This window comes from Quercus lobata, chromosome 5 (genome assembly GCF_001633185.2).
Source record: "Quercus lobata isolate SW786 chromosome 5, ValleyOak3.0 Primary Assembly, whole genome shotgun sequence".
NCBI classification, from domain to species: domain Eukaryota; kingdom Viridiplantae; phylum Streptophyta; class Magnoliopsida; order Fagales; family Fagaceae; genus Quercus; species Quercus lobata.
The window spans coordinates 43,504,587-43,530,955 of NC_044908.1; the positions used below are offsets into that span (position 1 = coordinate 43,504,587).

At 37.5% G+C, this 26,369-nt stretch overlaps 1 protein-coding gene and 1 long non-coding RNA gene across 2 annotated transcripts; one reads left to right on the forward strand and one right to left on the reverse strand.

The window, feature by feature from the left end:
• Positions 1–12,512: 12,512 nt before the first annotated feature.
• LOC115991952 lies at positions 12,513–14,285 on the reverse strand. Its single transcript, XR_004092391.1, has 2 exons — positions 12,668–14,285; positions 12,513–12,553 (listed from the first exon to the last, which is right to left on the reverse strand). It is a non-coding gene; the product is annotated as an uncharacterized LOC115991952 (long non-coding RNA).
• Positions 14,286–19,403: 5,118 nt separating this feature from the next.
• On the forward strand, positions 19,404–20,901 carry LOC115992772 (homoserine kinase). Its single transcript, XM_031116997.1, has one exon. It carries the CDS (start codon positions 19,560–19,562, stop codon positions 20,667–20,669), a length of 1,110 nt encoding a protein of 369 aa, XP_030972857.1. The 5' UTR covers positions 19,404–19,559; the 3' UTR covers positions 20,670–20,901.
• Positions 20,902–26,369: the final 5,468 nt, after the last annotated feature.

Sequence of the window (26,369 nt, forward strand, 5' to 3'; positions counted from 1 at the left end):
AACTAATATTTTTTCTAGATTCTAAAATAAATAAATTCTTCGCCACTTTTCGATCAATTAAAATTTAAAAATACATACAAGTTTTGTGTGTGCTAAAAAGTTGATTTTTTATGAGTTTAGAAATAGGGGTAAGGTTAAGGGTTTTTATATTTTTTGAAATTCTCAATTGTAATTTGGAATATAAAATTTTGATAAATAAAATTATTATGATGTGAAAGTTTGTAAGACCTCTAAATTGGTGTGGCATAATGTCAGGAAATTAATAAAAAAATTATTATTTTTTATATTATATAATAATTTAGATTAGACAAAAAAACCAAAAAAAAAAAATCAAAATTCACAATTCACTAATGAATTGAACACTAAAACAATGAACTAAGAGCATTTGCAGCAGTGTAGTTATAATGCTATAATGTTAAAATTTAGCTCTACAGACACAAAAACCTTGCTGCAGTAGTGGAGTTAAATCTAAAAAATTTAGCTCTATTGCTACAGTGCACATCTATAAATAGATGTGCACTGTTCATAACAGCTAAAAGAAAAAAATATTATTTTATTAAATTTCTCTCTCCTCTTCTATTAAAAAAAATATTTTTTCCTTTTTCTTTTTCTTTCTCTCTCTCCTGCTTTTCTTCTTTCTTCCTCTTCCAGTCCTCCATTTTAATCAGATCGTGCCTCTCTACTCAGTCCGTTGCTCCGAAGCCCAGCCCAGCGCCAACCACTCCTCACACTTTGTTTCTGCCCAGTGCCGACCGAAGTCCAGCCTAGCGCCGACCACTCTTTGCGTTCTCCACCTCAAAGGCCGAACCTCCGAGCTCCACCCTCTCTCTGCTATCTCATGCCTAGCGCCAATGTGGGTTTGTGTTTGTGTTTTCCAATTTGTTGTGGGCAAGTGGGCTTGTGTTTGTGTTTTCCAATTTGTTGTGGGCAAGTGGGCTTGTGTTTGTGTTTGTGGCAGTGGGCTTGTGCTCATTGTGGGTTTTTTTTTTTTTTTTTGCTGTGGACTGCCGGTAGTTGGTGGTGGTGTTGTTTCGATCTTTTGGGCAAGTGGGCTTGTGTTTGTGTTTGTGGCAGTGGGCTTGTGCTCGTTTTGGGTTTTTTTTTAATTTTTTTTATTTGCTGTGGATTGCCGGTAGTGGTGGTGGTGGTGGTTGTTCCGATTTGTTGTGGGCAAGTGGGCTTGTGTTTGTGTTTGTGACAGTGGGCTTGTGCTCGTTGTGGGTTTTTTTTTTTTAATTTGCTGTGGACTGCCGGTAGTGGTGGTGGTGGTGGTGGTGTTGGTGGTGGTTGTGCCTGTGGTTGATGGTAGAGGTGGTTGAGGTTGGTGGTGTAATATTTTTTTGGTAGTGGAATATATTATTTTATTGTAGTGGTTATAATATTTTATTGTGATGTTTATATTATTTTATTATGTTGAAAGCTAAAATAGATCCACTGCTGCAGCATGTGTATAGGTAAAATAGATAAAGTAATTTTTGGTAGAGCAAAATTGCTAAAAATTTAGCTCCACTGCTATGGATGCTTAGTAGCATTTCATCATTGGCTTGAAGAGCGATGAGTAGTAACCTTATTCATTACAGTACTCCCTTCTTTAGAAAAATTTACTCAAAAAGTATCATTGTTTATCACAATGTTGCATCATTATTGCATTTACAAGTTCATCACAGAGAGAGAGAGAGAGAGAGAGAGAGAGAGAGAGAGAGAGAGAGACGTTTCAAATTATCCTTTAATCCAGATATCTTTTGACTGAAGATGTTAAGATTGATATCCTTTGATTCTGTTGTTTTCTTATCTTTTCATTTTTTTTTCCTCTCTAGTGTCTAGGTCGTACCTAGAATAATAATAATAACAAATTTACTACTAGATACATGTTGGACACAATTGTACCCATATCTGACCCATAACTATTTTGGACACTGGTATCTTGCCATTTTTGGCATATCTATGCAACCTAGCAAGATTGATAAAAATGAATCGGAGTGGACGAAAGGACATAAAGTGAAATGCAAAATACCAAGAATGAAAATAAATTTTGAAAGTTTTGGGATGAAAATCTAATTTCATGTACAATTTAAAGATGAGAACAATAATTTTAGCCCTTTTGTTTTTACAACATTTTTCACTACTTCTTGAGATTAAGTTGTGGTTGGAGACATCATTTTTACATTATTCTATCACAAAACAACTTTTATTATACATCAATTATAATAGATCATGTCAACTATTGTAGAAAAAAACATGGTGCTAAAATAAATGATAGGTACATTGACTTCTAACATACAAAATTCATTAAACGCATCTAAATGCAAGTTATTATCTTGTGATTATTGGTTTGAGTTGAATTCAATTTCTCAACCTCAAGATCATCTATATATATTAATAGGCAAAACTATTTAGAGAAACTTCAATTAGAATTTGAAATTAAAATTTAATTTTGCATCATGTGTCTAAATTTATGTTGGGATCACATCATAATTATCCACTTAAATTTGTGTCATGTGTCCACGTAATTTTTTTAATCTTTGTGTCAAGTGAGTTAATGAGTACAAAATACTAAGAATCTAATATTAATGAACTATAAATTAAAAAAAAAAAAAACTAATCACATATATTCAATAAAAATCACCACACAACAAAAATCACTGCACGTTCTATTTTATTAAAAATTAGAAAATAAATTATCATAATTAGTATTAAATTTAGGTAAGAATTTTAATATATGATTAATTAGTTTACTTTTTAAAAAAATAATTTGACTAATTATTTATATTTTTATGATAAAAATTGTGTTTAATTTTAAATGTATTTAACGTATGCATTAATGCATGTGTTACATACTATTTTCTAAAATTATTTATAATAAAAATTGTGTTTAATTTTGAATGCATTCATGCATTTGCATGGGTTACATGCTAGTTAAAAAATAAACTCAAAAAACAAAATAGAAATGTTATTATAAGCTAATAAATAAATTCATGAAGCGAGGCTAAAGTACAATTTTTGTAAATGATGTTGGTAAAGGGTAATTAACTCGGAAAAAAATTGTTAATTGACTGTATTACAAGTCTATACAGCATACCAGAGCATGTGTTTATGTTGTTGACCACTTGTACTTATGTATGTGAAGGTTTCACAACTTTAGACAGTTTACAATTGAACTTTGTTGAAGGCCAAAATTTCACAAGAATGCCCATTCCATGAAAAGTAAAGAAGGCCCAATTCAAGCAGCAAGAAGAATCAACATTAAGGCCCTATTTATGTTCAGATTTCCAGCAAAAAGGTCATTAAAAAGTCCAGCAAAATTCATTGAAAGAACTGGGTCGGGATACCCAGAGGCTGCCAGAGGGCCAGGATACCCAGAGGCTGCCAGACGCCCGGGATCCTCAGGTAATGCAGGACAGCTACTGTAGAATTGAGACAACTCAAGAAAGGTACCACGAAATACAAGAAATGAAGAACAGAGATGTCCTTCTCAAGTACCCACTAGTGCAGCAAAGAATCAGAAAGTATAAAGCAAACATTCATGAACAAAGGAGCTGTATCACAAGGAACCAAGAATGAGAAAATCATACGAAGAAGCAACTGGAAGAGAACTTTCAACCCAGCAGTAAAAGATTCCAACTATTTGGTAATAACGACAACAAGGAAATAACACCGACAGCCAATTCTGAAAAAGGAGAAACCTTGAAAGAAGAGAGATTGAAGGCTAATTGCTGAGGACGCCCCGGAATGGAAAGTCAGCAAATGACTTTTAGAGAAAACAGTAATAAAAGATGAAAACTATGAGAAAAAAGGGAAGAGACCAGTCCTTGAGCAACTGTCGCAGCACGAGCTCTGAGGGGCAAAAGAGAGAAATCACTAGTACCTTGGAGCCCTAAAAAACACACTATAAAAGAAAGAGAAAACCCATGTTGAGGAGGCGGAGGATTTTCAGTAGGAAGAATATCATAACAGAGTCATTAGAACTCTGTAAAATTTAAGAAAAACAGAGGAATGTCTCCCGGTATCCCAGAAACAGCCACTATAGCACATACTTGGATTCAAAAGGATTCAAACTTTGCAAGTCTTAGAGGCTTGAATAGCCATCAAATTCTGTAATTTTTGAGCTTATTTGAACCTTGTATCACGTCTTAGTGAGCACATTTGTAATCCACAATCAAGAAAAATAATGAAATATCTCATATTGATTTGAGAATTTCTAACAATTACTTTACATATTTCTTTACTGCTTCTTGCTGCTCAATACATATATATTCTTGCTTGTAAAGCTGAGTCCCTGCCCAAGCAAAGCCACTCGGACTTGAGTTCCAAATCCCACAAGTCTTGTGCAAAAGCATAAATCTGTGAGAATTGGGGCCAGGATCCACGTGGCTGAATCATTCTCATAAAATTCACTTACATATATGTATATATATATATATATCCTAATAGTGCAGAGAACCAGAGATTCTGGGTTCTTACAGGCCTAATACGCCTCGGGATCCCACGACAGTACGCCCGGGGTACCAAGTGAAGGAACTCTTTAAAATGTTTATACAATAAAAGATAAGTCTTAAATATTCTATTTCAATCTCTTTCTCATTGTGAATATTATGAACATCTATTTTACTTATTTTGTAAGAGTAAAGGGTCATTTTATGATACTAAAACACTTATAATGGTATTTTATTGCTTAGGAGGAATCACATTTTTGCCTTGAGGAGATTTATGTGACTTGTGCACAACTTGGTTCGTAATCAGCCCCCATTTAGCTGCGGTGAACCAAGCCCAGTCCACCAAAATTCAACTATTTGGCCCAGGATCCTTGGGCCTGTGTGCTAAAGAAAAAAAGCACTCTCACAAACTTCTAACTTGATTTACCAAAATAATAACTGGTGGAAAACATTCAGGGAAAATACTTTCTAGTTGTTAAGACTTGAAAGTTGAGACCTGACATTACCGTTAGAAATGTGGTTTATTAGTTTATGTTCCTAAATGAATGTATAGCATTTTTTTTTTTTCAAAATTGGTGTTTTTAAGGGCCGTTTCTTAGGTTCCTATATCTGAACATATCAATTAAGCCAGAATGGAATGATCACAATTCCGAATAAGATTCAGCTAAATTCAATCTTTCATGGTTTTATTGGCCACCTAGGATGCACCGCTCATACTCCTAGATCTTACATAACGGTTGGACAAGACATGAGAAAAAACAGTCCCCAATTTTTTGTGAGTTTACCAGCTAGCAGATTTGTAAAAGAAAGGTTCTTGCTGAAAAATATTTCTCAAGACTTACAGCAGTTGTCACCTGCTATCTACCAAAATCATATCAATAATTCTTCAATTCAACAATGTTACCAGAAGATATTTATTAGTCCTCACGAAAGATAGTGTCTTCATAATTTTATGATTTACACCTCTATCACCTTTTAAGTTTTAACTAGTGGGATTACATCTGCCCTACACACCAAGCACTAACTTCTAACCATGCCAAAAAAAAAAAAAAAACCTCATTGAAGAACGAAAGAAAGAGGGGAAAAAGTAGGGATTGGGGAAGGGATGATACAAAGAGATTAATTTTGAACAATGTTAGATCCATTCCCTTGGATAGTCAGGGGCGGAGTCGGAGCGAAGTGATGGGGGCATCTACCCCCTTCACTCCTATTAAAATTTTCTTGTATATGTATTAGTCTTAAGGTGTGTTTGTTTGGAGGTGAAATAGGGTGGATGAAAAAATTTGGAAAGAAAATGGAAATAAAAACTTTTTGGAGTGTGTTTGGTTGGGTGGGGAGGAAGGAAAATAAATGGGAGAACTTAGATGTTTTCTCCTTGGGCCCATCAAAAAGTTTTCTCCCCAAATTGGAGAGAACTGAAGGGAGAAAAAGAGACTACTTAATAAACAAAAATGCCCATGTGCACTTGCATATGGCCAATTCATCCAATTTTTTATTTTATGATATCTTAGGGACGTTGCCTCCCTTTTTTTTTTTTTTCCCTTGAGCCAGACGTTGCCTTCTTCTTCTTCTTCTTTTTTGTTTTTATTTTTATTTTTTTTCTTTGTTTAACTAGACATGATTTTCATTTTTTAATAAATTGGGTAATTGTTTTTTTTTTTTTGTCACTTATTTGTTTTGTAAGGACACGATTCGTAACGAACCGTAGCGGTGTGGGATTCGCACGTAAAAAGGCCCAAAACAATATCATTTGTAGAGCGTGGGATAGAAGGCTAGGCCTTAGTCACCAGGCGGTGGGTTTTTCGTGGTATTCGTGCGTGTCTAGGTTATCTTCACCCATGAAGTCTTTCTCCTGGAGGTGGGCTGGGAGGCTCTGGTTTTTGGCCATTTTTCCCAGCCTCCTCTTCAGGTTACTTATCTTTTTATTATATAGTCCGTCTTGGTTAATCCTGGCCCTCCACTTGTAGGTCAGGCAGGAGCTTATTTTCTGTGTCCATCCCATCTTACTTTTTCCTAGTTGCGAAGATCGAAGTTTACACCGTCCCAACGTTTTTTCTCATTAATCGGATCTGGGTGTTGGCAGATGCATTTAATACGGAGGGGACGCGTCATCCTTGATCCAATCCTACACCTTGCTTCCCTATGGGCCCCCTTCTACTTACATCCCCTTCAGGGGATTGTCTGGGGATAGCCTCTACCAAGATGTTGATCGTCCCATCGAAATTCTGGAGCACCGAGGACAGGGTAGCTTCTCAGCCGTTCCCCTGGACTCCCCGGCCATCGACAATTCGTCCTCGGCAAGATACCTCCTCGGCACGGGCCCTGGGCCCAGATAGAGTTTGGGCCGGATTGCAGACCTCTCGGACCCACAATAGCCCCTCAAAATCCTACTATCCGTCTCCTCGGACAGATATGAGGGTTTTGATGACATCAGAGATCTGCCAATGCCTATCAATCCTTGTCATCTATCGATTCCCGAGGTTTTTCACCTGCCTAAGGCACGTTCCTAGTGCCCCTGGAAGGCGAAACGTGGCCTCATTAAATACGGGCGGCTCTGTACTTCCCACGTTCAACGATGTGATGAAAATCGAACGGTGGTGATCTCTTGGTCTCTTTGGGCGGGAAAAGGGCGTGCAGTTACCCTAGAAAGTATAAAAGATTTTTTGGAGATGGATCCGTCTCTTCAGTTTTGCACTTAAGAGTTTTAGTGCATGTATCCTGGGTTCATCTGAACTTCCGCCCTAATTCAAGTCTCTCTCAAGCACATAAAGCCTATCCGAAACGTAATTCTTCTTTTATGTAAGTTTCCTACCTCCATTAACTCGTGCTTTTTCTTTTTTGAGTTTATTTCTCTTTGGTTCCCTTTCTTTCCCGTCGCGGGTTTAGGTTTGTTTTAGTAAATGACAAAGACGACTAAATTGAGATTGAGGAAGTTGGTCGATACTGAAGAGGCGATGAATAAGTTTATCGTTGATTATAGGATTCCCCCCAACGTAAGCCTGGAGTACTGTAAGATGGGGGAATGGCACTATAAGAGGGGAACAGGCGCGGTGGTAATTCCCGTCCTCGCCTTTGTTGAGGGAGGCATGAGAATCCCTATGGGGCCAGTGACGAGGGGTTATCTCAGACATTTCCGTTTAGCCCCCACCCAATGTGCCGGCAACATTTTTAGGATTCTGGGGTGCGTGGACGCTTTAAATGAGAAGATAGGGTTAAGACTGACCCATCATGACGTGAACTGGTGCTATAACCTCCAAAAATTGAAAGGGAAAACCTACTATATGAGGTCGAGGGACGACAGGGTTCGGTTGATCCAGTGCCTCCCTGACTCCAATAAGGGACTGAACAAGGACTTCCTTATCGTCTCTGGGGAATGGCACGATGACGATCCATGCCCCGTAGTAGAAGGAGAACCAGGTGGGGTACCGGGAATGGAAGGGGGATAACCCTTTACGCCATTCTAATCTAATGTTGTTCGATAACTAACCATGCATATGTGTTTGCTTTTGTTTTTTTTGTTTTTTTTTTGCAGATGAACACGCCTACACACGGCATTTTCACTTAGTCAATCAGGTAGATTTGGAGACCGTTTTACAAGCGGCGGTTTTTGTGAATGACAGTGATGGCCAAGTCCGAGCAGCTCACAAAATACTAGGGTACCCTCCTGTTCAAAAGTCATTTGGGGACGCAAAGCACGTGATCAGTGTCCGCCGTCCTTGGCTTCCTAAAATTACCGTAGTTGAGAAGGGATTTCTAATCTCTCAGGAGCCAGCTGTCCCCGAGAACGTTCCCTAGGTGGGCCCCTCCTCGTCTCATCAAGCAGCAGAGGACGAAGGTGAGCCAGATCAACCGGAGGAAGGGTTCGGGGTATTTGATTTAGTCTACCAATCCGAGGACCCTCCTGGTGACATAGGTGACTCAACCTTGCCCGAGGCGGAATTGTCGTTAATAGGCGCCTCTTCTCAAGCCGAGATGGGAGTCAAGCGAATACCTTTGACCCCCCTTCTCCAACTCCTCGAGGACCAACCAGGGAAGGATACCCAGGAGACATCACAACCCAATGCTCCTCCTCCACCACCTCGGCCCCTTACAATCCAAACCAGGTCATCCTCCACCAAGTCCCAGTCACAATCCACCCGCCCCGAACCTCCCACTTCCTCCCAACCAGTTCGGCCTCCTCGATCTGAAGGTGCTGATTCCAAGAGAAAAAGGAGCCCCAAGGGCAAGGACATTGTGGACGAGGGAAAATCCCAACCTCCTAAGGAGAAGGATGAGACTCCGCGCACAAAACAACTGAAGATCGGACCCCAAGGCAAGGGCAAAGGAACCGAAGTTCAAACTTCTCAAGGCAAGGGAAAAGGAATTGATTCCCAGTCCTTACCGAGCGCCTGGCTTCCTGCCCCAATGCTTCACGGGGGTCCATTACTGGAGACGGCCTCTCTGAGGGACCTTGGAGACGGTGAGGGTGGCTACGTGGTGGATGCATTAGGGAGAACCATGTTACTCCCTAATGACATGGATGAGCTGAGGAGAATGAGGATGCAGGAGGTTTTTCTCAGTACTAAGAGATACTTGGGCATGGTAAGATTTCTTGAAACCTAACACTTTATTAACTCTTGTCACCGGTTTGTCACTCACTACACGCTCATCTTTCTTGACAGGCTCTCCAGGCAACCTATAGGATGGAGGAAGAAGTGCATGACAGGAGTAAGGCAGCCGAGAACGAGCGCAAGAAGCGCATTACGACCTCGAAGACTCTCGAAGTTTCTGAAAATGAACTTGCCAAAGTCAAAGAAGACTTAACAATAACTACCCGCGAGAGAGATAACGTCTCGGCGGGCCTTGCTAGCGCCCAAAAACAAGCCAATGACCAAACAAAGCGTGCACTTGAAGCCGAGGACCAGTTGCAAATAGCCAAAGACCTAATCGAGGATTTAAATAAACAGCTGGCCACGGCTGTGCATGAAAAGGGAGTGGCAGAATATACCCGTGATGAAGCCCAAAGGGCAAAGCAGGAGGCTGAGTTTGCCAGGAATGATGCATAGGCTGCCAAGAATACGGCCGAGGATGATGGTTACAACCTGGGAGTAGCCGAGACCCAGGCCACCCTTAAGGCGCAGATTCCTGGAGTGTGTAGGTTTTATTGCTCCCAGGTTTGGGAGGAAGCATTGAAGCGAGCTGGAGTGGATGCGTCATCTGATTTGTGGAAGGCGGAGAGCATATTCTACCCGGCGGCCATCCGCGAGGCCACTTCTACCAGCTCCGCGGCTACGCGTGATCAACCCGAGGAAGAGATCACCCCGTCGGAAGACTTGCAGGCCAGCGGTTCTTCTAGCAAGGCGCCCAAAGAAGGAGAACTTCAGGATGTGACAGTGATATCCCAGCACACGGATTCTGAGGCACCTAAAGAGGTTGCTGAGCCCGTGGTTGGCATTCAGGTGTCTAGTACAGAGGAGCCAACCATACTTGCACAGTCGCCACAGGCCACTCCCCTTGCTGTGGTCCCTCAGAGTACCAGTGCTGGCCCTGTTCAGCCTTTCCCAGGAGGGACCATCCTTCCAGGCATCGAAGCTGAATCTGTTCCCTCCTCTCGGGACGTGACCGACAAAAAAGCAGAAAAGTAGAAGTCTTGGCTTGGCTTTTGTACTCGTTTCTATTTGAACGATTAACTTGTTTCTTCTTATTTCAAAAACTTCCTAGTTTACTGATGATTTGCAAGCATTTGAACATGTATATATGAAATCGTGTTTTTCCTTTTTCCTTCTGGTTACATCGTTAGCCGCCCTCGTGGATACGTACTATTTGTTTATGAGTTCTGCGCTGATTCATTTTAACATGTACGAATATTTATGCATGCAATACATTTATCATCATGCTCCCCAAACCCTAATTTACTTGCACCCACAGAGGCTTTAGACTCATTTCTAACCTTCGTTTTACGAAGATATAGGCACCATTTTCGACATCACGCATAGTAGCTAAGTCTTGCTGATCGCAATTTCTTCATCCGAGTAGTTGGTTTCCCCATAGGCTTGAGTCCGAGGACTATGCAATGCCTTGGTTTTGTCCAAAACCTAGTTTTCCTCACCCAAGTAGTTGGTTTCCCCATAGGCTTGAGTCCGAGGACTATGCAATGCCTTGGTTCTGTCCAAAACCTAGTTTTCCTCACCCAAGTAGTTGGTTTCCCCATAGGCTTGAGTCCGAGGACTATGCAATGCCTTGGTTCTGTCCAAAACCTAGTTTTCCTCATCCAAGTAGTTGGTTTCCCCATAGGCTTGAGTCCGAGGACTATGCAATGCCTTGGTTCTATCCAAAACCTAGTTTCCTCACCCAAGTAGTTGGTTTCCCCATAGGCTTTCCGAGGACTATGCAATGCCTTGGTTCTGTCCAAAACCTAGTTTTCCTCATCCAAGTAGTTGGTTTCCCCAGAGGCTTGAGTCCGTGGACCATGCAATGCCTTGGTTCTGTCCAAAACCTAGTTTTCCCTACATCCAAGTAGTTGGTTTCCCCAGAGGCTTGAGTCCGTGGACCATGCAATGCCTTGGTTCTGTCCAAAACCTAGTTTTCCACATTCAAGTAGTTGGTTTTACCATAGGCTTGAGTCCGTGGACTATGCAATACCTTGATTCTGTCCAAAACCTAGTTTTTCTCATCCAGGTAGTTGGTTTTCCCATAGGCTTGAGTCTGTGGACTATGCAATGCCTTGGTTCTGTCCAAAACCTAGTTTTCTCTTCGTGTGGGATCTTGGCTTTAGGGGAGTTAGCTCCTCAGCCAAGCCCCTAGAGTTTATCCATACGATTAACGCTACCAAGTGCCTAGTTTGCTCTTTACGGGGGACCTTGGCTTTAAGAGAGTTAGCTCCTCAGCCAAGCCCCTAGTCAAGAAACGTAGCCCCTAGCAGAACTTTATACTAGAACTCTATAACCAACGGTTAGAAATAACAAAGAAACTCCATCGACCCACCTCCTATACCAACACACAAGTCTTTCCCACAGACGGCGCCAATTGTAAGGACACGATTCGTAACGAATCGTAGCGGTGTGGGGTTCGCACGTAAAAAGGCCCAAAACAATATCATTTGAAGAGCGTGGGTTTAGAAGGTTAGGCCTTAATCACTAGGCGGTGGGTTTTTTGTGGTATTCGTGCGTGTCTAGGTTATCTTCACCCATGGAGTCTTTCTCCTGGAGGTGGGCTGGGAGGCTCTGGTTTTTGGCCATTTTTCCCAGCCTCCTCTTCAAGTTACTTATCTTTTTATTATATAGTCCGTCTTGGTTAATCCTGACCCTCCACTTGTAAGTCAGGCAGGAGCTTATTTTCTGTGTCCATCCCATCAACCATCCCATCTTACTTTTTACTAGTTGCGAAGATCGAAGTTTACACCGTCCCAATGTCTTTTCTCATTAATCGGATCTGGGTGTTGGCAGATACATTTAATACGGAGGGGACGCGTCATCCTTGATCCAATCCTACACCTTGCTTCCCTATGGGCCCCCTTCTACTTACATCCCCTTCAGGGGACTGTCTGGGGATAGCCTCTACCAAGATGTTGATCGTCCCATCGAAGTTCTGGAGCGCCGAGGACAGGGTAGCTTCTCAGCCGTTCCCCTGGACTCCCCGGCCATCGACAATTCGTCCTCGGCAAGATACCTCCTCGACACGGGCCCTGGGCCCAGATAGAGTTTGGGCCGGATTGCAGACCTCTCGGACCCACATGTTTTAATTGGCATAATTTTTTAACAAGGGTATATGAATAAATTTATACAAATTCACTTTTTCCATCGCTCCACTTTATTGCTAAAAAAAATGGTAAAATTTACACCCTTATCTCCTTCTACTTATGGAGGATTACATAAGTCCTAGACACCAAACACTTAACTTCTAACCATCCAATAAAAAACGCTCATTGAGAAACAGGAGAAAGAGGGGAAAAGAGGGATCGGGAAAGGGGGATGATACAAAGACAATCTTTTTCTAATAATTTTAGATCCATTCCTTTGGATTGAAATCAACATAACGCCCTCTTTGCAATTGCTTCCATGCCTCATGCTGGTCTGTGAATGGCATATCCTTCCTTTTTTCTATGATTGGAATGTAAGCAGGAACCACAGAATTGGCACATTCTACAAGTTGAAAATAGATGCGAGCATGAAGAGAATTGAAGTCCAACGAAACAAAGGATTCTTATTTAAAAAAACACATGATGAGACATCGATTCAATATTCTCAAGCAATTACCAGTGGTTTAGATCATCTTCATCATAGCGGTTTAGATCATCAAAAAATATTCCCTCAACCCCCTGCCTCTCACCTCAGTGCTGAACACACCATTAGGTAGTCAATACAGAGCATAACTGTCAAACATTCAATAAGTTTCACATGTAAGATAAATAGAGCCAAATTAATTATAGAAGATCACTAGTATCCTATTCAACCAATGAAAACATACAACCAAAGAAAACTGGACTAAACAAGCCTGCTAACTGATTTGCACCAGCAAGGAGATAAAACCAATAAGCATTAGTTTGTTGATTAGGAGAGTGATATAAAGATAACGTAAGCACTGAAGATGAGACTTTTGATGATCATTTTGAGCCTGAAATTTTAAAGGGCAGACCAAGCTAGACTTATCAATGTCCAAAGTTTGGGTCACTTTGAATTGGGTATGTCCAAAATTGGCCAGTGTAACCTGCCCCATAAAGGGTTAGGAAACCAGATCAAGAGCCAGCAATAACAAGATATAAAACTCACTTTAGATTCCTAAATAACTTGAGATGAATGTAAAGTCACAAATGAGTTGAATTCATGGCAGATTGGGGAGCTAAACTTTGATGCATTCCCTTCACTTTGGGCCCCACAATTCATCCTAATACACAAACACCCAAACAACACAAGTTCATAACTTTTAAATCCCATACTTGACATAAATGTTGAGATATCAACCCAACTTGTACATGTGAGTGCATTAAGGTAACATACAAAAACACATGTTGCTAAAAATAAGAAGTTACTAAGATTCGTAGGTCACAAGCACTTTTCTGAACCTACAAAATAAGATCAATATCAGCATGCCCAAACACACGAAATTAATCTCTAAAATATAATAACTTTTTGAAAATAAAAAACCAAACCAGGTATTCACAATTGAATGTAATGTCAAACTACCATTCTTAATCTAGACTATGTAGTGTGTGTGGGTGTGTGGGTAATAAGAATAAGAATCAGCGCATAGACATCAAAGTTCGAATTTTCTCATCTCTAACCCCCATCTGAAAAGTGGGGGTTTCCTTAATTCTCTCCAATTGCTGCGTGACCTTTTTCTGAACAAGATCGAGCGAGTTGAAGAGTTTCTGAGCGGGTGTGAGGGATGAGGATGATGATGATGATTTCCTCTTATTGATAATGTAGTGAATGATATGGAGAAGATTTTGAAGCACTACATCATCATCTGTTGTCGAAGGCACCCGAAATCGGAACCGATCAGCAGAGATCGACAAATGAGGATTCATGATTTTAGGAGCGTTGACAGGAGTAAATGGACTCCCAATTTTTTGCTGTTGTTCTCGAGATGAGAAAAACAAATCGGGAATAACACTCTTCGGACTCTCAATTTTAATTTGTTCTTGTTCTTCTTCTTCCTCTCGAGGTTGAGGAGAAGGAGAAGAGTAAATGAAAAACGAAACAGGAGTCCCATTCCATCGAGAAGCCATGGATTGGATGAATATTAAGGTTTCGGAGAGATTGCAAGAGTCCGTTGCAGAATCGGAATGAGTGGAGACAGTGAAAGTGAAAGTGTTGTTACGGTGGAGAGTGAGTTATATGTACTATAGGGGCTGATGCCGGTTTGCCACCTGTGTTTGCGTTAAGCTGACGCATTCGCGTTTTGCTTCAACGCTGTCGTTTTTTCGTTTTTTAAAATTTAAAAACCCGAGTTTCGCTCCTTTCGTTTTTTTCCCCCCAAAAAATTATATATATATATTAACTAATACAATTTTTTCTAGATTCTAAAATAAATAAATTCTACGCCACTTTTCAATTAATTAAAATTTAAAAATACATACAAGTTTTGTGTGCGCTAAAAAGTTGATTTTTTATGAGTTTAGAAATAGAGGTAAGGTTAAGGGTTTTTATATTTTTTGAAATCTGCAGTTGTAATTTGGAATATAAAATTTTGATAAATAAAATTATTGTGATGTGAAAGTTTGTAAGACCTCTAAATTGGTGTGACATAATATTAGGAAATTAACATAAAAATTAATTTTTTATTTATATTATATAATGATATAGATTAGACAAAAAATCCCCAAAAAAAAAAAATCAAATTTTACAATTTCATAATGAATTGAACACTAAAACAACAAAGTAGCATCTCATCATTGGCTTGAAAAGTGATGAGTAGTAACGTTGTTCATCACAGTACCCCATTCTCTAGAAAATATTACTCGAAAAAGTAACATTGTTCATCACAATGTTGCATCGTTATTGCACTTATGAGAGAGAGAGAGAGGTTGCAATGATCCTTTAATCTAGATATCCTTCGATGTACGATGTTAAGATCGATATCCTTTGATTTTGTTGTTTTCTTTTCTTTTCATTTTTTTCCTCTCTTGTCTAGGACGTACCTAGAATGATAATAATAACAAATTTACTACTAGATATATGTTGGACACATTTGTACCCATATTTGACCCATATCTATTTTGGACACAGGTATCTTGCCATATTTGGCATATTTGTGCAACTTAGCAGGATTGATAAAAATGAATCAGAGTGGACGAAAGAACATAAAGTGAAATGCAAATTACCAAAAATGAAAAGAAATTTTGAAAGTTTTGGGATGAAAATCTAATTTCATGTACAATTTAAGGATAGAGAACAATAATTTTAGCCCTTTTGTTTTTTGCAACATTTTTCAGTACGTCCTGAGATTAAGTTGTGGTGGGAGACATCATTTTTACATTAGTCTATCACCCAAAAAAAAAAAAAAACTTTTATTATACATCAATCATAGTAGATCATGTCAACTATTGTAGAAAAAAACATGGTGCTAAAATAAACGATAGGTACATTGACTTCTAACATAAAAAAATTCATTAAACGCATCTAAATGCAAGTTATTATCTTGTGATTATTGGTTTGAGTTGAATTCAATTTCTCAACCTTAAGATCATCTATATATATTAATAGGCAAAATTTAAAGAAAGTTCAATTAGAATTTGAAATTAAAATCCAATTTTGCATCATGTGTCTAAATTTATGTGGGGATTATATCATTATTATCCACTTAAGTTTATGCCATGTGTCCACTTAAGTTTTTTAATATTTGTGTCAAGTGAGTTAATGAGTACAAAATATTAAGAATTTAATATTAATGAACTATAAAATTAAAAAAAAAAAAAAAACAATCACATATACTCAATAAAAATAACCACACAACAAAAATCATCACACGTTTCATCTTATTAGAAATTAGAAAATAAATTATTATAATTAGTATTAAATTTAGGTAAGAATTTTAATATGTGATTGATTACATTTACTTTTTTAAAAATAATTATTTGACTAATTATTTATATTTTTATGATAAACATTCTGTTTAATTTTAAATGTATCTATACGTATGCATTAATGCACAAGTTACATGCTATTTTTTCAATTATTTATAATAAAAATTATGTTTAATTTTGAATACATCCATGCGTTTGCATGGATTATATGCTAGTTAAAAAATAAACTCAAAAAACAAAATAGAAATGTTATTATAATCCGAATGCATAAATTCATGGAGTGAGGCTAAAGTACAATTTTTGTAAATGATGTTGGTAAAGTGTAATTAACTGGGAAAAAAATTGTTAATTGATTGTGTTACAAGTCTATATATCATACCAAAGCATGTGTTTATGCTGTTGGCCACTTGTACTTATGCATGTGAAGATTTCACAACTTTGGACAGTTTATAATTGAACTTATAACTTGATTTACCAAAATAATAATTGGTGGAAAAAATTCAGGGAAAATACCTCCTAGTTGTTGAGACTTGAGACCTGACATTGCGGTTAGAAATGTGGTTCATGTTCCTGAATGAATGTACAACATTTTTTTTTCAAAATTGGTGTTTTTTAGGAATGATCACAATTCCTATATCTGAACATATCAAGCCAGAATGGAATGATCACAATTCCGGAGAAGATTCAGTTAAATCCAATTTTTCATGGTTTTATTGGCCACCTAGGATGCACCACTCATACTCCTAGATCTTACATAACTGTTGGACATGGCATGAGAGAAAACTGTCCCCAAATTTTGTGTGAGTTCACCAGCTAGCAGATTTGTAAAAGAAAGAAAGGTGCTTGCTGAAAAATATTTCTCAAGACTTACAATAGTTTTTTTTTTTTTTTTTTTTTTTTTTTTTTTTTTGTGGCTAAACAAGACTTACAGCAGTTGTCACCTGCTAGCTACCAAAATCATATCAACAATTCTTCAATTCAACAATGTACAGTGGAATTATTCAACAATGTAAGATTTTTATTAGTCCTCACAAAAGATAGTGTCTTCATAATTTTATGATTTACACCTCCATCACCTTTTAAGTTTTAACTAATGGATTACATCTGTCCTACACACCAAGCACTAACTTCTAACCATGCCCCCAAAAAAAAAAAAAAAAAAAAACACATTAAAGAACAGAAGAAAGAGGGGGAAAAAGAAGGGGTTGGGGAAGGGATGATACAAAGACATTAATTTTGAACAATGTTAGATCCATTCCCTTGGATAGTTAGGGGCGGAGCTGGAGCGGGGCAATGGTGGGCATATGCCCCCTTGACTCTTCTTAAAATTTCTTTGTATATGTATTAGTCTTAAGTAGTTACTCACTATTATGGAGAAAAAAACTAAAAAAGAACTCCAACTTGGTTGAAAGTGACTTTGACAAGGAAAAAAAAAAAAAGGAAAACAAAATTTCTTTCTCAAAATTCCAGATCATATCACCTTTTTACCCATTTCCCTATTCTTACAAATAGCTTTTGTTCTTGTCTCACGTTTTGTAACTATTTCACACTATTTATTTATTTATTTATTTTCCTATCATTATTTTCACCATTTTCACAATATTTTATTGTTGAGTAATACTAGAAATACTAAAAATTTTACTATTTTTGTCTTACAAATTAGCATGTCACCAATCACAAAAAATAATTTTAAACATTTATTTATTAAACTTTTTTTTAATGTTTTTTTATTCTACTTTTCTCTCTCCTCTCTCCTTTCTCACATCAATCCACTTCTCCCGTATGAGAACTTGTCTTCCTCTCTTATTCTCACTCTCAGCTTCTCTTCCTCTCTCTAGAGTACGTTGTTGTTTGATACCTATCATTGATCTTGCTAGATCTCTTTCTCTTATGGAGGTTGTGGTGTTTTTTTTTTTTTTTTTTTTTTTTGGGGTTGTGTGTCTATTTTTTTTGGTTGTCGACAGTGGTCCAATCTTTGTGGTTTCGGTTGGTTCACAGGGATAGTTCATGGATCGTTGGCAGTGGTCCGATATCTATAGTTTCGGTGGTTAGTGGAATGAGTTTTGGATGTGGGTTGGGGTGGTTGTCTGGTTGATGCTTGTGGGTTGGGTGATCACATTTTTTTTTTCTTTTTTAGAGGTAGGATAAATTAATTAATGTTATTTCAATGGATGATGGGTTAAAGTAAGAAATGTGATGTAGGGTGTATTGTAAAGTGATGTGTTAAAATAGATAAAGTAATGAAAATAGATTTTTTGTTTGTTTGTAATAGCTAATGCTCTTATATTGTTTAGAACTTGAGATGATACCATATTACCATTCACATTTTTTTATTTATAGTATTTCGTTGATTATCATGTTAGTTTGTAAGTATTTTGTAAGAAAAATAAGAGTAAAATACATTTAATAGTTTTGAGGTTTGGGTTAATGACAGTTAGGTTCAAAATTTTTCAAAATTGATCAACTTGATTCTTAATCACCATGAGAGAGGAGAAAAAAGAGTAATGGTTTAGGGTTTAATTTGGATTTACTAGTTGAAAAGTCTTGAAATTAAGGCTGTGTTTGGTTGATGTAAGAAATGAAAATATTTTCATGTGTTTAGTAATCTTCTGAAAATGTTATTTTCAGCCACCACCCACACAGAACCCACCACCACACAATAGGAAAACTACTAAAACACCACCACCCACACCACCACAACAACAACAAAAAAATTAGAGATCAAAGAGAGAAAGTAAAAAAATCAAAATCACAAGAACGAGAACGGTAACGGTGCAACTTGCTGGTAATGAGAACGAGATCGAGATCGGTAACGGTGTGACTCGCAGTTCGTGGGTTTGCGGTGCGACTCATCGATGCGATCGGTGTGGTGCAACTTGCTGTTTGTGGGTTCGTGCGACTCGCTGTTCGTGGGTTTGACGATCTCGCCGGTGGTGCAATGATCTCCACTTTTCTGGGTTCGCGATCTCTCGCTCTCTCTCTCTCTCTCTCTCTGTGCTTGTGCGTGTGAGTCTTTTCTCTCTCTCTTTCTCTCTTTGTGCGTCTTCGGAAATGATTTGAAGGCAAAATTTTGGCTGAAATTATTTTCCGGGTCAAAGGCCTTAATTTTACGGTCAACTGAAATTCTTTTCCAAAAAATCCATTTTCCATGCGCAACCAAACACCCGTGAATATAGAAAAGCATGTCCAAAAATGGTTTGCACCCAAAACAAACACAGCCTAGTATTTTCTCCCAAAAATAAATATATTTTTAACAATTAATTTTTTTTAATTAAAAAACTGCATTAGAAATAGAAATTCAAGAAAGAAAGAATTTTTTTTTAGGGAAAAAAAAAAAAAAAAACAAACAAACAATTTAGATTCCATTGGCATTCGGTCCATATGGTAAAATTTGTATTTGTATTTGTGTCACTGTCAGTATTAAATAACTTAATAGTAAAGGGTAAATATAAATAAATCCTATTTGGTCTGCCATTTGAGTCATCGTGAACTACGCTTCTTGTCTCTTTCTGTTAAACCCTAAAACCTCTCTGTTGCTCTCTCTCTCCGATCTCCATATATATAATTTCGATCACCATTTGTGTTGTGTGCGAGTGCTAATTAAATCAAAGCAAAGCAAAGCAATGGCCATTTGTTATCAAGCTACTCCAGTAAAACCCGTAGTGCTCAGACCCACACCCACTTTCAAACCCGTTAACTCCTTCCGTTGCAACCTTTCTCTTCCCTCCAAAACCCTCGAATTATCCATTTCCGAACCCGAACCCGTTTTCTCCTCCGTCAAAACCTTTGCTCCTGCCACCGTGGCAAATCTCGGTCCCGGCTTCGACTTCCTCGGCTGCGCCGTCGACGGCCTCGGCGACTCCGTCTCTCTCTCCGTCGATTCCTCCGTCCACCCCGGCCAGATCTCCATCTCCCATATCTCCGGCGACCCTTGCTCCAAGCTCAGCCGTAACCCTCTCTATAATTGCGCCGGCATTGCCGCCATCGAGGTCATGAAGATGCTCGGAATCCGATCCGTCGGCCTTTCTCTCTCTCTCCACAAAGGCCTTCCTTTAGGTTCCGGACTCGGATCCAGTGCCGCAAGCGCCGCCGCCGCCGCAGTCGCCGTCAACGAGATTTTTGGTGGGAAACTCGGCTCCGAGGAGCTCGTACTAGCGGGATTGAAATCGGAGGAGAAGGTTTCGGGTTATCATGCTGATAACGTTGGCCCGGCGATCATGGGAGGGTTTGTTTTGATCAGAAACTACGAGCCGTTGGATTTGAAGAAATTGACATTTCCGGGGGATAAGGAGCTTTACTTTGTATTGGTGACTCCTGAATTCGAAGCTCCGACGAAGAAAATGCGGGCTGCTCTGCCGTTAGAGATAGCAATGGCTCATCATGTGTGGAATTGTAGTCAAGCTGGGGCATTGGTGGCTTCAGTGTTGGAAGGGGACTTGGTGGGGTTAGGGAAGGCTTTGTCGGGAGATAAGATCGTGGAGCCGAGACGCGCGCCATTGATTCCGGGGATGGAAGCCGTGAAGAAGGCGGCGATTGAGGCCGGGGCGTTCGGGTGTACCATAAGCGGGGCGGGGCCGACAGCCGTGGCTGTGATAGATTGTGAGGAGAGAGGGGAGAAGATTGGGGAGAAGATGGTGGAGGCATTTTGGAATGAAGGGAATTTGAAAGCAGTGGCTTTCGTGACGAGGCTTGATCGGGTTGGTGCGAGGCTTGTTGATAGCAATCCTAGATGATGATCATGAGTGTGATCGTGATTGCAATAAAAGGGTATGTTTTGTATTTTGGTGAAAAAGCTTTGGTTTTGGTTTGGTTAGTTTTTGCGGAGGATAATATGATGTCCAATAGCTTTGAAACAATGACAGTAATTGTGTTCTCAGTTGATGCTATATAGAATATAGCGGAAACGAGCCTGAGTGTATGATAAGTAATAACATTGGCCTCTTCCTTTATTAAGGGTGTTTTTTATTTTTTTATTTTTTTTATTTTTAAGATTTATGTTGCTCTGGTGTATGCTATTGCCTTGCAATGCTTATTCTGTAGGCTGTAGAGAATTATGTCATTATGTCACGTATTGCCTCAATTGCTGGCCACATGTACAGAAAAACTGGGGTATGCATTTTGGATCCTGAAATTTTTTCCCCCTCTATCTCATCTGTGTTGAATATATCACTTCGTTCATATGATACTACTTGGATTGTGTATGTCATTTGAAAATTTGACTTTGAGGCCAATGGGATTAATTATCAGATTAGATTTGACTAGTATATCAGTTTTGTGTATGTACCACTTGGTATATACTGTTTTAGATTCTGATTCACTACTTCCTTAAAAAATTACAAACTCTATCCAAGGAGTTCTGAGCTTATGACATGATGCTGTGAGGCTGAAGTTGGGTTTAAGTGGAAATTCTAGCAACAAAAATGATTAAAGTAAAGAAAAATATAGTAGGATTGAAGTTGGAACAATCAAATATCAATTTATAGACTCAAAAGAGCTCAAGAAATATTCAAATCTCAAATTTTATGAAATAGTCGAGAAAGGCTGCCTATGACTACTCAAAAGAGGCTATTTATAATAGCCTTAACCTCAGAATCCTATCCTTCATCTTACATATGAGATATAACATTAAATTATAAACATCCAATTTCATTAAAAGTCATATGCTAGACACATAACCTTTTAAAATACTAAAGACATAATAACAACTTAAATATGGCAGAGAAATAAAAGACAATGGACTAATGGGCCTTTCTGTTTGGCTTAAAATTTTCTACATCATGACACTTCGCCCACGCACGCATGATTTAGGACAGAAAAGTGCTCTTATGTCGCAGTGGCACAAGCTGAGTAAAGGTTCTATCGTGTTGAGCCTTTATGGTCTATATGCCTCTGATACTATTTGCATTGCTTGTGCATTAGATTTGTTGCTTGTTTGGGGGAAGGACTCTGAATCTTGGTGCATTGAGCATTTTTTAAGTGGGGAAGCAGATGCCAAGCAACATATTGCAGACCAATATGATATGTTTGACAGGGCCTAATAAAAAACCCAGAGCAGATCTCCTTTCTATCCTTCATATGATATCCTAAACATGATTGTAACTGGTTATAGGCAGATGGGATACTGGTCTAATTATTGTGGACTATCTGTTGCAACCCTGGAGACGCTTTATACAAAATAACCAAACTGTTCTGGTTCAAGTCAGCATTTGTACAGTATGGTATGGCCTGGAGGAACTACAGATAAGCCTCGTGGATGGGGTTTTTCCAAACAATGGAAAGCAATTAAGAATCGCAGTTCCAAACTTAGTTACCAGGACTTTGTCTCACGTTCATGACTAAATGGCGCTGATATTCCAAGTATATTGCATATATGTGTTCCTTGTTGCCACAAATTTGCTTACTTATGCAGTTATAGGTTCATTCTCTTTGGGGATGGTCATAAGAATTCAAGCTTCTCTGAGCTTATAAATAAGATCACAACAAATGTAAGTAAAATATAATGAGAAAAGTTGCTAATTTTTTTGTTACAGATAAAATATAGTATATGACACTGACATATCCTGTGACCTTGTTTCGTAGGTTTTTGATGCTGCTGTAGGTGACATTGTATTTGTCACTGTTGTGTGAATTCTTGAACATAGAATAAATGGTGAGTTCTGAGGGCCTCCTAGACTCCTAGTAAACTCGCAATACTATGCAATACTATGGTGAGTACTTGTCAGTTGGTACATCATACATATTAGATAAATTTTTGTATACATTTATATCAACATTGCTTTCTAACTTCTGTTGACTGAAAAAAAAAAAAAAAAAGAACAAAACTTGTATACCTTAGATGAGTGAACAATAAAAGGATCTGTACCAGCAGATCTTAGATGGAATGGAAGATAGGAAAATTATCTCAGCAACCCTCTTATTGCAGAGTTTTATATTCCCCAGCCATTTCCCTCCTAATTCCAGTACTGCTTACCTTCTTTTTCTTGTTACATGCTTATCATGTATGAGTTTCCTCATAGAGCTCATATGATGGTTTCCTTGTTCTTATTGGAACAATTATCAACTGTGGCTGAGTTACTTTTTAAGCAACAAATTTTTAGTTTTTGAGGGCTGAATTTATACAGTCATCTGAATGCATAGCAGAACAAATTTGGAAACAGTCTTCTTTTTCAATAATGTACCACAAGATTATAGAGAAAGTTTAGAACCCCCCCCCCCCCCTCTCTCCCTCTCTCTCTCCTGTTCTCTTTCATTTCTCATGAACATTTCTTTTACTGTGGAACAATCATAATATATCAGATGGTGGATATTTTTTATCAGGTTACTCAACCATTCAAATCCAATGTGGTTCAACACACAAAAATATATTGTAACTTCCATCTGCCATTCATTTCTTTATCTTGCAGGTTTAGCTTGTCTATAATGTTTTTTGCACTTAGTAAGTCTTCATTTTGACAATCAACAATGTAATTTTTTTTCCTCTATCTTAATAGCACCCTTAAATTTTCTTAATCCTTACCCAATAGCGCCAACTCTGGAGTTCTTCAAATTTTCAGGAAAAACAGTGAGCACACTTGGCCTCATTGTGATTATCATCTCTATTTTTGTGGTTTGCATATCAACTCTAGGCTATACTGCCAGCCTGACATCAATTCTCACAGTGCTACAGCTTTTCCCCTCATCAGGGGAAGTGTTACCTTGGTGAGTAGCAATGAAATGATTCCAAGTATATCTTTTGCTGAAAACTATTTGACTGAGGAACACAAATCCCAAAATCTAGACTGGTTGCTCTTGGTTCACCAGAAGTATAACTGTCATTTTTACATCTGTTCATCAAGTTGCTTTTGTTATCTTTCAAAAGTACTTGGCCTTCTTGTGGGATATTTTAGCAGGATTTTAAGTGCTTGAGCAGGTTGATACTAGCAGTATATTTGTCTCGGAAATTGTCTTCTTTTTTTTTTTTTTTTTTTTTTTTTTTTTTGGTGGTGGGTAAGAAATTAGTTACTTTTTATAGGGTTGAATAAGATTTTGTGTGCGGCACATTGCACGCAAACCTTTTGTCACTTTGGGCAGATGTTAATAGGGTCACAAATGAGAGTAATTAACATTATCACATTTAATGTAATTTACGTTACATTGAACAATAACTCCATGTTTTTATAGTATGAAATTATGGTGTGAAAAATCATGACATGAGAGGATTAAGCTTTAGTATTGCCGATAACAAATCTGCAGGTCATTCAACTGTGGATGTGTCCTCCCTATTTTCATGGCTTTGTGAGGGCAGAAAATGAAAATGATTTGAAAGAATTTGATCACCATGGGATCTCAAGCTCTGATACTAGATAATGTAGAGGTTATGTGAACAGGCTAACTATTAAGAAGTGTATAGGGAAATGGGAGTTGCTTAGAGCGTGAATGAAGGCTTTGATATAATGCCATAAGAGAAATCCTCTCTTTGGTAGCTCTTGGCTAATTCTAAAATTTCATTCATAAAATTGATTGTCATACTTGCGTGCAAAGTTTTTATACTTCTATAGACAAGTCTTGGTTTGCATACATCTGATTGGCTTGTGCTAAATGTAATCTAATTATAACCTAACTAAACTCTTTCAAAAGAGTGATACTAACAATACTACAATTTTACTACATAAAACTTATAAATTGACGTGTCATCAATCACCTAAAAACAATTCAAATAATTGGTTGAAGCCCACAATTAACATTTATAATCATATTAATTTATAAGTTTTATGTAGTAAACCTTGTAGTACATTCGGCATTTTCTGTTACAAAAAACTACTCTTGCTCTTGTTACAAAAGACTCTAGTAAGAGATTGGTTACAAAAGGCTATTAACATGCTATTACAAAATCTTAACATGCAATTTCAAAAGATTTTGTGATAGCATGTTAATAGCCTTTTGTAACCAGTTACTAGACAAAAGATTCCCCCTATTTATCTGAATTTGAATTTTTGTGTGTTTTGATAAAACTTTTGGTAGCTTGATTAAGATTCTCCCTATTTGTCTATTTTATACTATTAATAACAAGATCCCATGTTTGAGTTTCAACATTTTGTGTATTAAAATACCCTCACTCAAAATTTTAAACTCTCTAAAATACCCATATCTTTTAGTTAAATAATTTTAACATAAAAAAACACAAACAGATTAAAAGAGTAATTTATTATTTTTAAAAAAGTTCTTAAGTTTTAGGTTTTCAAACTTTTATAAAAATTTTTAAAATTAGGACATTATCTTTATCTCATTTTTAAACATTATTTTATTAAACCTAAAATAAAAAATAAAAAAGAGCCTTATTGCAAGTGTAAAGCGCGTGTGATGAGTCTAGTAATATAATAAGATATTGTGAAGAATTTAAAAAAAAATTCAAACCATGCTTGAAAATGAAATTAGAAGAAAGAAAGAAAGAAAGAAAGAATTATCTTATCATATGTCTTATGCCAAAAGACAGTCTCATAATTGATTGGGTCGAACCACTCGTAAACTGCGCATGTTATAAGAATACACAACTTATAGCATTCAAAGAAAGATTCTAGCCAATGGGCTTATAATTTGATGGCACTATGTCCTCTTATGTTGCATGTCGTGGGTTTGACTTGCTTCCTCGACTCCTCCCCTATAAATGAGAAAAAGGGGAAAAACACATAATAAACCTTATAATTTAGGAGTGTATAAAATCTAACCTATATATAGTTTCAAAATTAATAAATCAAAAATTGAAGCTAAAAAAAAAAAAGAAGTAACAAATTAAATCTTGAGTTTTCAAAAAGTAATAAATTAAATATTGAGGTTTTAAAAAGTAACAAGTTAATTATTTTTCAAATTAAGTGCAACGAACAATATGATTGAGGTTTAGTATAAGTTGAGAATTTAATTGATTACTTTTGAAAACATTATGGTACAATTTGTTGTTTTTTAACATCTTATTGTTTAATGTTTAATTCATTAATCTATCAATTTTAACTTGTTATTTCTCTAAACTATACAGTTTAAACTGAGATATCTTTCAAAAAAGAAAAAAGTAAGACCTCCAGTATTTTGTGGAAGCATAGTGGGAAAAGCAAACCTCGTGAGGAAAAAAAAGAACGTAATATTAGGGATATTATAAAATTTACTACATAAACTTTACAAACCGATATATTTCCAAGTATCAATACAAAAAATTAATTTATTATATTATTGAAATAGTACCAAAATCACATTAATTGATACATCAATTTAAAACCATTGTAATAAAATTTGTAACAAATTTATCATTTAAGAAAATAAAAAACTACGAGCTAAAAACTCATCTTCAAAAAGGTGGAAAAGTAGCCCCTAATCGGGGATTCAGGTGTGGGCGAGAGGAAAGTAAGGGGCCGTTTGGATTGAGTTTTTTGATAACTCAATTCTCAGTTTCCATAACTCATAAC

Excerpts from the sequence above, each read along its gene's own strand:
- LOC115992772 (XM_031116997.1), top strand. The coding sequence starts at position 19,560 with ATGGCCATTTGTTATCAAGCTACTCCAGTAAAACCCGTAGTGCTCAGA.